Source organism: Lactuca saligna, chromosome 9 (assembly GCF_052625555.1).
Source record: "Lactuca saligna cultivar CGN05327 chromosome 9, ASM5262555v1, whole genome shotgun sequence".
NCBI lineage: Eukaryota > Viridiplantae > Streptophyta > Magnoliopsida > Asterales > Asteraceae > Lactuca > Lactuca saligna.
In genome coordinates this window covers 30,779,921-30,792,302 of record NC_136425.1, presented here as the reverse complement: position 1 = coordinate 30,792,302, position 12,382 = coordinate 30,779,921, and the positions used below count along the sequence as shown (strand labels likewise).

The window sequence follows — 12,382 nt, the reverse complement described above, 5'->3', positions numbered from 1 at the left end:
TACTTAAATATCTTTCAAATGCTTTGAATCTTATTTATGGAAATGAACTTTTTGAGTTTGGAAATGAACTTTTTGAGTTTTCCTTTTTATTCGTAAACCATCAAAGTTATAAAAACAATCCATAATAAATTTGGTTATTAGTTGTTTCTATGAATTAATTATTTGTATCATTGTATTGTATGTATTATTGCACTACATATACATTTTTTTTAATAAGAATATAAGATTATGTTTGTAATTGAAATTCTTTATGATTAATGAATTTCGTTGAGTAATAGGTACAAAGCAAAAGAGATTAGATATCGCTAAAATTTCCAGTTTAGGCTCTATTTTGGATGATTTCAATGTTGTAAGAGATCATCGTATGCAACTTAAATGAACAATTTACATAGAATGCATACATTGTTATATTTTGTTATCATTTGAAGTATTTTGCTATTAATTCATATTTTGTAGATTATTTGGCCTACCTTTCAACAGAATCCTGGCTACGCCACTGGACAACAATAGCAAGTATTGGGGGTGTTTGTGAGGTGCGAGATGAAGAAGAAAACGGAAGAGAGGGGGGGGGGTGCGACCCTTTAATATTAAATATCCATGTTTTTTTTTATTATTATTTTTTTATAAATAAGGCAAATCTTCATAAATGGTCCCTGTGGTAGTGAAAAGACATAAATACCCTTCACTTAACGACTAAAAAATAACGGAAAGAGCAAAAAGGACCAAATATTAAAAGTTTTGAAACCACAGGGACCATCTGTGTGACAATCGTCAATCTTGAGTCAAGTCAAGTCATCAAGTCAAGCCGGTCAACTCTATTAAACCTTGTGTATTAGGGTTTGTGTTATGTTCGTACTGTATAACTTGCTATATTAATGGGAAAACATCACTTGAGAAAAGTTTTGTGTTAAAAATTTCCTAAGCCTTAGTACTAATCAATGAACTAAACTGATGAAAACCATGTTGCATACTCATTAGGAGTGGGTGGGATCCTTAATCATGACTAAACGGGCTCAAGAGACTCGCATTACGGAACCAAACACTCACAAATGCCACACTTGAAATCTCTCTCAAATATCTCTTTGTATGAGGAATCTCTCCAAGAATGTCAAATCTCTCTCAAATCTCTCCAAGTATGTGAAATCTCTCTCAAATATCTCTCTGTATGAGAAATCTCTCCAAGAATGTCAAATTTCTCTCAAATCTCTCCAAGTATGTAAAACCTCTCTCAAATATCTCTTTGTATGAGGAATCTCTCCAAGAATGTCAAATCTCTCTCAAATCTCTCCAAGTATGTGAAATCTCTCTCAAATATCTCTCCGTATGAGAAATCTCTCCAAGAATGTCAAATCTCTCTCAAATCTCTCCAAGTATGTAAAACCTCTCTCAAATATCTCTTTGTATGAGGAATCTCTCCAAGAATGTCAAATCTCTCTCAAATCTCTCCAAGTATGTGAAATCTCTCTCAAATATCTCTCCGTATGAGAAATCTCTCCAAGAATGTCAAATCTCTCTCAAATCTCTCCAAGTATGTGAAACCTCTCTCAAATATCTCTTTGTATGAGAAATCTCTCCAAGAATGTCAAATCTCTCCCAAATCTCTCCAAGTGTGAGAAATCTCTCCCAAATCTCTCTCAAAAGTTTCCCGTAACTTTTTGGAATCATTCGGGTCATTCTGGCCCTTAACCGGGTCAAAAATGGCTTGAAACGGGGCGAAAACGAGAAAAATAGGCTTTAGGAACCGAAACCGGAGTGAGAGGCCTCTTAGGACCAGAGACCGAGCCTCTGGTGGCTAAGAGACCAGAGACCGAGCCTCTGGTGGCTTAGAGACCAGAGACCGAGCCTCTGGTGGCTAAGAGACCAGAGACCGAGCCTCTGGTGGCTTAGAGACCAGAGACCGAGCCTCTGGTGGCTAAGAGACCAGAGACCGAGCCTCTGGTGGCTTAGAGACCAGAGACCGAGCCTCTGGTGGCTAAGAGACCAGAGACCGAGCCTCTGCCTCTGTCGCTCACGCTCTGCTCCTCTCGGTCTCTGTTCGCTACTCCGTCGCTCTGTCGCCTTCTGTTCCTTCTCTCGCTCGGTCTCTATTCGCGCCTTCTGTTCCTTCTCTCGCTCGGTCTCTATTCGCGCCTTCTGTTCCTTCTTCTCGCTCTGTCTCTCTTCGCGCCCCCTCTGTTCTCTCCTTCCCCCTCTCGGTTCTTCCCTCCTTCTCCTTCCCTCTCGGTTTCTGCCTCTCTCCCTCTCGGTTCATCACCAGAAGGCCGAGCCTCGGCCAGATTTCGCATTTTTGTCACTTTTAGCCCATTTTTGATATTTTTAACATTTTAAGCCCGTTTTTCGTGATTTTAAAGCGGGATTTTCTCCAGAAATTATATTTTAACATAATAAACTCTAAATATTCATAATTTAAACATATTTTGATAAAAATCATTATTTAAATAATAAAGATCTAATGGGGGATTTATTTAAGGTAGAGTGTTGACTTTGCCTTAACTTATGACCAGCCATACCTCCCCACCTTACCTATGTCACTTCAATGTTCCCTTACACTCAAATTTCACTCACTCCCACGTTTTTGAGCTGGAACAAACAACCACACTCCTCATTTACTCTCATTTCTCTCATTCCACTAAGTAACAAACACCACTTTTTCTCTCAAACTCTTCTACACAAATTTTCGAGATCCAAGGCTGATTTCAAGTGTTCTTCCACACTTAGTAAGTAAAAATTCATCCTCCCTATTATTATTTCACTTCATTCTACTCAAATCTTTGGTTGCTTACACAAACTCCCTAACTATGATGTTAGATTCTCAAAAACCTTCAAGGCATCTCCAAGTGTTCTTGAATTAAACACTTCCATTCTTCAACAATCATCTACTGAAATCACTTAAGGTGAGTTCATACCCCTACATTTTCATGTTTTCTCAAGTTTTCAGGGGGGAAATACAAGTTAAAACACTAAGAACATAACTAAATTTTTCTAACAGCCTTCATCAGAAAAGTTCAACTCCATTCACGGACTGTTTTGGGCATCTTAAACATTTTTGTTTTCAAAACTGTACACGGTGCAAATAGTTCAAGTTTTTAGCTTTAAAATGGCTACTTGCACATCTCCATACGATTTTTCTACAATTTATGGTGATTTTTACAAAACTGCCTATCATCTCAAACAACAATCCGTACCAGTCTGTGATTTTGGACTTTTTCACCCAAGTTGGAGGTCATTAAAAATCGTGATAAAAATTATGAGTAAACTAGACACATTTTGTGAACTCTCAGAATTTACGGATCTAGTTTTCGACTTCGTATGATTTTTCTATGATTTTTCCAAAAACAGGGCAGAATGGCTAAAGTTAGCCAACAGCATGTAAATATCATAACACTTTGTATTATGTTGAGCAAAGTGTATAATCATAAGTTCTAATATTTGAATGTGTTTCCATGTTAGTTTATCATTATGAACTGAAACTAAGACATTCATATTAAATATTATTCATTCATTTTAGAACACGTATTATCTAACTATAAAAAAATCAAAAGTATAGTTTTGATGAATTCATAACACTAATACATTTCCATAAAAGAGTTCATACATATTACATACATTTTAGATAAACTATAATAGGTATAGTTTATGATACATCACTCAACGCACTCGTACAAAAAGGGTACATTCATACAAGAAAGATTTATATTCACACACATTTCACGTAAACTTGTTAACCTATGTTGTGAGACTCTCTCTCTCTCCCCGTACGTCCGAGTGCGGGATATAATTCCTGGTAGTTATAATCAGAATCTCCTTGAGGGAGAACGTGATACTTGTATATAGATCTATATTGGGTTTGACACCCCACACCTTGCTGCTAGCTACAGTGGGACCTGCAGGTCTACGGGTGACAAATGTCATTTCATTTTCGCGACGCCTGAGAAACGTTGTGGCAGGTTCACATAGTCACAGTATGATTATAGTGACTCACTTAGGGAGATAACAATTCATAAAGTTTACGGGGTTTCTTAAAACCGAAGTAGGTGTTAGGTTGATAAAAGAAATTTACTTTCCATATCATTTTAACCTCACGACATCTCTACTAAGAAACGATGATTTTCTCATACATTTTAGTCTTTGGTTATAAGGCTACATTTTTTTTTTTTTTTTTGGATTTCAAGGAAAATATCGGATTTTTCTGAAACAAACGCGAATTTACATGTGAAAGACTTCTACTAAGTTTATTAATAAAAGCTTATGAACTCACCAACCTTTGTGTTGACACTTTTCAAACAACTTGTATTCTCAGGAAAACACTAATCAGGTTATCAAGTGCTTTTGAGGATGGGACGTTAAGGCGTCAAACTTTTCATATTTTGTCAACATATTGTAATTGATTTTGAAACGTGTAATTCATACAAGTGATGTAACTTTTTCAATTATATATATGTTGGTTGTGTTTGCTTAAACTACTATTGAAATTGTAGTTATGATACTATACATGAAGTCCTCCACCCCCGGATGTTTCCGCCATCCTTGGTTTGGGGGTGTGACAATCTGTGAGTTTTTTTGAACTTATGGACTAAACTTGATATTTTCGGAAACCACAGGGACCATCTGTGTGACAATCGTCAATCTTGAGTCAAGTCAAGTCATCAAGTCAAGCCGGTCAACTCTATTAAACCTTGTGTATTAGGGTTTGTGTTATGTTCGTACTGTATAACTTGCTATATTAATGGGAAAACATCACTTGAGAAAAGTTTTGTGTTAAAAATTTCCTAAGCCTTAGTACTAATCAATGAACTAAACTGATGAAAACCATGTTGCATACTCATTAGGAGTGGGTGGGATCCTTAATCATGACTAAACGGGCTCAAGAGACTCGCATTACGGAACCAAACACTCACAAATGCCACACTTGAAATCTCTCTCAAATATCTCTTTGTATGAGGAATCTCTCCAAGAATGTCAAATCTCTCTCAAATCTCTCCAAGTATGTGAAATCTCTCTCAAATATCTCTCTGTATGAGAAATCTCTCCAAGAATGTCAAATTTCTCTCAAATCTCTCCAAGTATGTAAAACCTCTCTCAAATATCTCTTTGTATGAGGAATCTCTCCAAGAATGTCAAATCTCTCTCAAATCTCTCCAAGTATGTGAAATCTCTCTCAAATATCTCTCCGTATGAGAAATCTCTCCAAGAATGTCAAATCTCTCTCAAATCTCTCCAAGTATGTAAAACCTCTCTCAAATATCTCTTTGTATGAGGAATCTCTCCAAGAATGTCAAATCTCTCTCAAATCTCTCCAAGTATGTGAAATCTCTCTCAAATATCTCTCCGTATGAGAAATCTCTCCAAGAATGTCAAATCTCTCTCAAATCTCTCCAAGTATGTGAAACCTCTCTCAAATATCTCTTTGTATGAGAAATCTCTCCAAGAATGTCAAATCTCTCCCAAATCTCTCCAAGTGTGAGAAATCTCTCCCAAATCTCTCTCAAAAGTTTCCCGTAACTTTTTGGAATCATTCGGGTCATTCTGGCCCTTAACCGGGTCAAAAATGGCTTGAAACGGGGCGAAAACGAGAAAAATAGGCTTTAGGAACCGAAACCGGAGTGAGAGGCCTCTTAGGACCAGAGACCGAGCCTCTGGTGGCTAAGAGACCAGAGACCGAGCCTCTGGTGGCTTAGAGACCAGAGACCGAGCCTCTGGTGGCTAAGAGACCAGAGACCGAGCCTCTGGTGGCTTAGAGACCAGAGACCGAGCCTCTGGTGGCTAAGAGACCAGAGACCGAGCCTCTGGTGGCTTAGAGACCAGAGACCGAGCCTCTGGTGGCTAAGAGACCAGAGACCGAGCCTCTGCCTCTGTCGCTCACGCTCTGCTCCTCTCGGTCTCTGTTCGCTACTCCGTCGCTCTGTCGCCTTCTGTTCCTTCTCTCGCTCGGTCTCTATTCGCGCCTTCTGTTCCTTCTCTCGCTCGGTCTCTATTCGCGCCTTCTGTTCCTTCTTCTCGCTCTGTCTCTCTTCGCGCCCCCTCTGTTCTCTCCTTCCCCCTCTCGGTTCTTCCCTCCTTCTCCTTCCCTCTCGGTTTCTGCCTCTCTCCCTCTCGGTTCATCACCAGAAGGCCGAGCCTCGGCCAGATTTCGCATTTTTGTCACTTTTAGCCCATTTTTGATATTTTTAACATTTTAAGCCCGTTTTTCGTGATTTTAAAGCGGGATTTTCTCCAGAAATTATATTTTAACATAATAAACTCTAAATATTCATAATTTAAACATATTTTGATAAAAATCATTATTTAAATAATAAAGATCTAATGGGGGATTTATTTAAGGTAGAGTGTTGACTTTGCCTTAACTTATGACCAGCCATACCTCCCCACCTTACCTATGTCACTTCAATGTTCCCTTACACTCAAATTTCACTCACTCCCACGTTTTTGAGCTGGAACAAACAACCACACTCCTCATTTACTCTCATTTCTCTCATTCCACTAAGTAACAAACACCACTTTTTCTCTCAAACTCTTCTACACAAATTTTCGAGATCCAAGGCTGATTTCAAGTGTTCTTCCACACTTAGTAAGTAAAAATTCATCCTCCCTATTATTATTTCACTTCATTCTACTCAAATCTTTGGTTGCTTACACAAACTCCCTAACTATGATGTTAGATTCTCAAAAACCTTCAAGGCATCTCCAAGTGTTCTTGAATTAAACACTTCCATTCTTCAACAATCATCTACTGAAATCACTTAAGGTGAGTTCATACCCCTACATTTTCATGTTTTCTCAAGTTTTCAGGGGGGAAATACAAGTTAAAACACTAAGAACATAACTAAATTTTTCTAACAGCCTTCATCAGAAAAGTTCAACTCCATTCACGGACTGTTTTGGGCATCTTAAACATTTTTGTTTTCAAAACTGTACACGGTGCAAATAGTTCAAGTTTTTAGCTTTAAAATGGCTACTTGCACATCTCCATACGATTTTTCTACAATTTATGGTGATTTTTACAAAACTGCCTATCATCTCAAACAACAATCCGTACCAGTCTGTGATTTTGGACTTTTTCACCCAAGTTGGAGGTCATTAAAAATCGTGATAAAAATTATGAGTAAACTAGACACATTTTGTGAACTCTCAGAATTTACGGATCTAGTTTTCGACTTCGTATGATTTTTCTATGATTTTTCCAAAAACAGGGCAGAATGGCTAAAGTTAGCCAACAGCATGTAAATATCATAACACTTTGTATTATGTTGAGCAAAGTGTATAATCATAAGTTCTAATATTTGAATGTGTTTCCATGTTAGTTTATCATTATGAACTGAAACTAAGACATTCATATTAAATATTATTCATTCATTTTAGAACACGTATTATCTAACTATAAAAAAATCAAAAGTATAGTTTTGATGAATTCATAACACTAATACATTTCCATAAAAGAGTTCATACATATTACATACATTTTAGATAAACTATAATAGGTATAGTTTATGATACATCACTCAACGCACTCGTACAAAAAGGGTACATTCATACAAGAAAGATTTATATTCACACACATTTCACGTAAACTTGTTAACCTATGTTGTGAGACTCTCTCTCTCTCCCCGTACGTCCGAGTGCGGGATATAATTCCTGGTAGTTATAATCAGAATCTCCTTGAGGGAGAACGTGATACTTGTATATAGATCTATATTGGGTTTGACACCCCACACCTTGCTGCTAGCTACAGTGGGACCTGCAGGTCTACGGGTGACAAATGTCATTTCATTTTCGCGACGCCTGAGAAACGTTGTGGCAGGTTCACATAGTCACAGTATGATTATAGTGACTCACTTAGGGAGATAACAATTCATAAAGTTTACGGGGTTTCTTAAAACCGAAGTAGGTGTTAGGTTGATAAAAGAAATTTACTTTCCATATCATTTTAACCTCACGACATCTCTACTAAGAAACGATGATTTTCTCATACATTTTAGTCTTTGGTTATAAGGCTACATTTTTTTTTTTTTTTTGGATTTCAAGGAAAATATCGGATTTTTCTGAAACAAACGCGAATTTACATGTGAAAGACTTCTACTAAGTTTATTAATAAAAGCTTATGAACTCACCAACCTTTGTGTTGACACTTTTCAAACAACTTGTATTCTCAGGAAAACACTAATCAGGTTATCAAGTGCTTTTGAGGATGGGACGTTAAGGCGTCAAACTTTTCATATTTTGTCAACATATTGTAATTGATTTTGAAACGTGTAATTCATACAAGTGATGTAACTTTTTCAATTATATATATGTTGGTTGTGTTTGCTTAAACTACTATTGAAATTGTAGTTATGATACTATATATGAAGTCCTCCACCCCCGGATGTTTCCGCCATCCTTGGTTTGGGGGTGTGACAATCTGTGAGTTTTTTTGAACTTATGGACTAAACTTGATATTTTCGGAAACCATAGGGACCATTTTTGAAGTTTGTCTTTATTTTTTTGGGTTAATGTCATAAAAACCCTCAAATTTTCAGGGTTATGTCGGTTTTGCCCAAAGTTGAATTTTATGTCCATTTTTACCCTAACATTTTTGAAAAATGTTCGGTTTTACCCGTGATAACAGGTTTTTCAGGTTACCATTATATTAAATTCACAAAAAACCCTTAAGCTTACCCTTTTTTGCGTTTTTACCCTTAAGTTTATAATTTTTTTTTTACACTTTTACCCTTAGTATTTTTTTTTATAATATACGTATTCATGTAGAAAAATCGTATTTATATACGAAAAAATGTTTAGTTAAATATTGTATTTAAATTTTTTTATGTTATATATATATATATATATATATATATATATATATATATATATATATATATATATATATGTATATGTTTGTTTGTGTGTGTTTGCAAGGTTATACCATTTAAAATTATAAATAATATTTTTATAATTATGAATACATATTTTATAGATATAGTTTTTAGAAGTTTAGATACATATTTTTACATTATTATATATAAATATGTATCTATACTTCTAAAAATATATTTATACTTAAAAGAACATATATATCAAAATACATATTTACACTTCTAAGAATATATTTATATACTTATATAAACATGTTTATGATTCAATAAGTTTTTTTTTATTGACATGTATATTTTTAAATGCATAAAAATATGTACTTGTAGTTCTAAAAACATATTAATTTGCATTTTTTTTACATCTTAAATGGTTTATCTAAGAAAAAACTCATACACACACACACACACATATATATATATATATATATATATATATATATATATATATATATATATATATATATATATATATGAAGAAATAACATTAAAAAAAATATAAATACAATACTTAATTAAAGTTTTTTCGTGTATAAATATAATTTTTCTGCATGAATACATATAATGTGAAAAAAAAATACAAAGGGTAAAAGTGTAAAATAAATATAAACTTAAGGGTAACAATGTAAAAAACTATAAACTTAAGGGTTTTTTTGTGAAGCTAATATAATGGTAACCTGTTATCACCGGTAAAAGGGTAAAACCGAACATTTTTTTTGGAAAATGTTAGGGTAAAAACGAACATAAAATTCAACTTTGGACAAAACCGATAAAATCATGAAAACTTGAGGGTTTTTATGACATTATCCATATTTTTTTCTATTCAGGAACATATTCGTGCCATTTATAAACAAAGCGCATTTGTAACTTGTTTAGCAAGATAAGCAAAAAGCCAAATGATTAGCATTTTAAAAAAATATATTTGAATCATTTGATTTTTGAACATCCTTAAAAAAAAATCAAGTTTGGATAATTTTTTTTTCCAGAGAAAATGACACATTAGCAGTACTATATATTTTGATATCACCCATTCAATTCCTATAATTAGCAAGTAACAAAATCCTTTTAACAAAATGCGTTGTTATTTTATGATAAATGTTAAAAGATGGTAATTTGATGATAGAAAACCCGCCATTTTAGTCATTTTAGTGATTAACCCAAAGTTTAAATTTTTAAATCGTGGGGAAATTTACAAATTGAAGACTTTAGGGGCTAAAACATTTGAATAAAATTATAAGTTATAACATACTTGATTAAACCAAAAACCATGAATCAAAGTCGAATTCTTAGATTCAAATTAGGGATATCATTAACCGTTTTCAAAAGTAGGTATACATATGATACAAAAACATGAAATTACAGAGTGATTGTTTATTAATTTACACTATGAACAAATTTACTCAGTATCATTCTTCTCTTCGTTGATTTCATGGAGGATAACAACAAGTGCAACAATGAAGGCGTAGTCGACATTTGGATACACAGTCACAGAAAACGTATCTTTCCCAAGTGCAATGCTTTGGACAGTGTGCTTCTTGTGCATCTGCATTTCACCATTTTTGTAACCATGTGTTAAAGTCTTAATATTACATTTATAACCCAATACTTATACTTAATTACCAATATCCTCCTCAAGGATCTTCATGAATCATAAACATTTTGTGTCAAGACGAAAAATAGGGTTTACCTGAGCAACAATGGTGGTGGTTTCACCAGCATAAATGGTGCATGATCGGTCAAACCAGCTGCCTTTGACTTTGTAGTCACAGACATTTTCCTTTTCGTTAAACCCCAAGAACACATCAATGGAAGTCTTGAATTGGATCAAAGAAGATTGTTTTGCAGTAAAGATGATGTCTTTTGCGTCTGAGCTATCTCCTCTAAACACCACCCACCTATTGTGAACAGTTAGCAGCTGTTCATAACACCAACAATAGAAGTAACAACGATTTCGTTAGTTACACTTTGTAACATTTTCAAAGAACACAAATGATGATAATTCATCGGCAAAAATAACAGAGGTAGCACTTTCAACTCAATTCATGTAAAGATGAGTATATTTCGATTATTTTTATTTATAATAGTTTAAATTGGTAAAAGCATCAGATAGAAAATTATCGGGTTAAATAGGGTTAATTGTTCCCCAAATCTGCTTTTCCAATGATGGCATCACAACGTTCAATCACCCCATAACAATCAAGGTATTTAGATTATCTTATACAGTTATACTCCAGAACTTATACTTGCTCCTGTTGGAAATTAAAGTCCAATTTTGGCTTTTAGGGTTGAAGTAAATACTGGAATATAAAAGGAGCATGAAAGTTCATAGAGGGGAAACAAAGAGACGACAGATCAGAACCTTTTTCTGGAACGATAGGATCGGATTACCAGCAGCATCGAGCAAAACACGGCGATCACGAAGACTTAAATGTTTGCTTTTAACTTTGAACATAACGCTGCCGTTTACGTCGGTGACGACGAAGTTTCCATCGGAGAGAGACAGCAGTTTCCTGACGATGGTTAGATCTACCGGATACGGAGCCACGAAGTGAGGGCCGACGACGGCGACCGGATTCGGCATATGCGTCGGAGGGTAGGCATAGCTTGTTTGAGCCATTATAGAGAGTAGAGACGATGGTGTTGGACTGTTGGTGTGTAGAATTCGAGTTTAAATGGAAAGAATATAACGCGTCAGGAACATATTTTCGCCGCGTATATACGGATACGAAATATCGATCGCCGTTTGTTACTTGTATTGGCAATATAGACGTCATTCACCAAAATAACCGGTTAAAATATGATTTTTAAACTATTTTATGAATTAAGTTTTTAAACAACAGTAAAGTGTACCCATAAATAGGGTCCACTAAGACCCATTTTTTTTTAAACATATATATTAGCCTAGGTCGAGTTTAGACCCAAATGAATTTAGGTTAATTTTTTGTTTACTAACATCCTCAAGAAACGCTTGCAGAAAAGCACGCATGCATCGCATCATTACTTCAGAATCGGTAAAATCAGCACTTGAAGAAGTTAAAAAAAAAATGTTTCGGTTTCTTTGTTGATTATGTGGATATTAGTAATGGCTACTGAATCATCTCCAATCCTAGATAACAATAATCTTAATCTTTAAATAAAATCAGTCAATTATAGAGGTTTGAGGTTTCTACGTTCGATTTATTTCTTATTTCTTCTTGAAAATAAGAAGCAAACACAATTTTACAACCTTCTTTAAAATAAATTTGAGTTCTTACAATCATAAAATCTTTCGTTTTGTTTGATGAAAATCAAATTTTAGAGCTCTAAGTTTCGAAATCATAATGTAAAGGATTTTCTAGTTTTTCTTTTTTTTAATTTATTATTATTATTATTTTTTGTAATATCGTTCGTTATTTTGTTATATATATATATATATGATTTTTCCGAATTTTTTTGAAGAGACACACAAATTAAACTTGATAAATCAAAATGATTAAAGAAGAGAGTCAAATTCGAAAATCATAATGAACATATTCAATTTTTGGTAAGCTTTTCGT

At 34.5% G+C, this 12,382-nt stretch overlaps 1 protein-coding gene across 1 annotated transcript; it reads right to left on the bottom strand.

Moving 5' to 3' along the window:
- Nucleotides 1–10,099: 10,099 nt before the first annotated feature.
- Nucleotides 10,100–11,538, bottom strand: LOC145017651 (protein LURP-one-related 15-like). Its single transcript, XM_078975641.1, has 3 exons — nt 11,206–11,538; nt 10,534–10,761; nt 10,100–10,389 (listed from the first exon to the last, which is right to left on the bottom strand). Exons 1-3 carry the CDS (start codon nt 11,461–11,463, stop codon nt 10,243–10,245), a joined length of 633 nt encoding a protein of 210 aa, XP_078831767.1. The 5' UTR covers nt 11,464–11,538; the 3' UTR covers nt 10,100–10,242.
- Between the last annotated feature and the right edge of the window lie 844 nt (nt 11,539–12,382).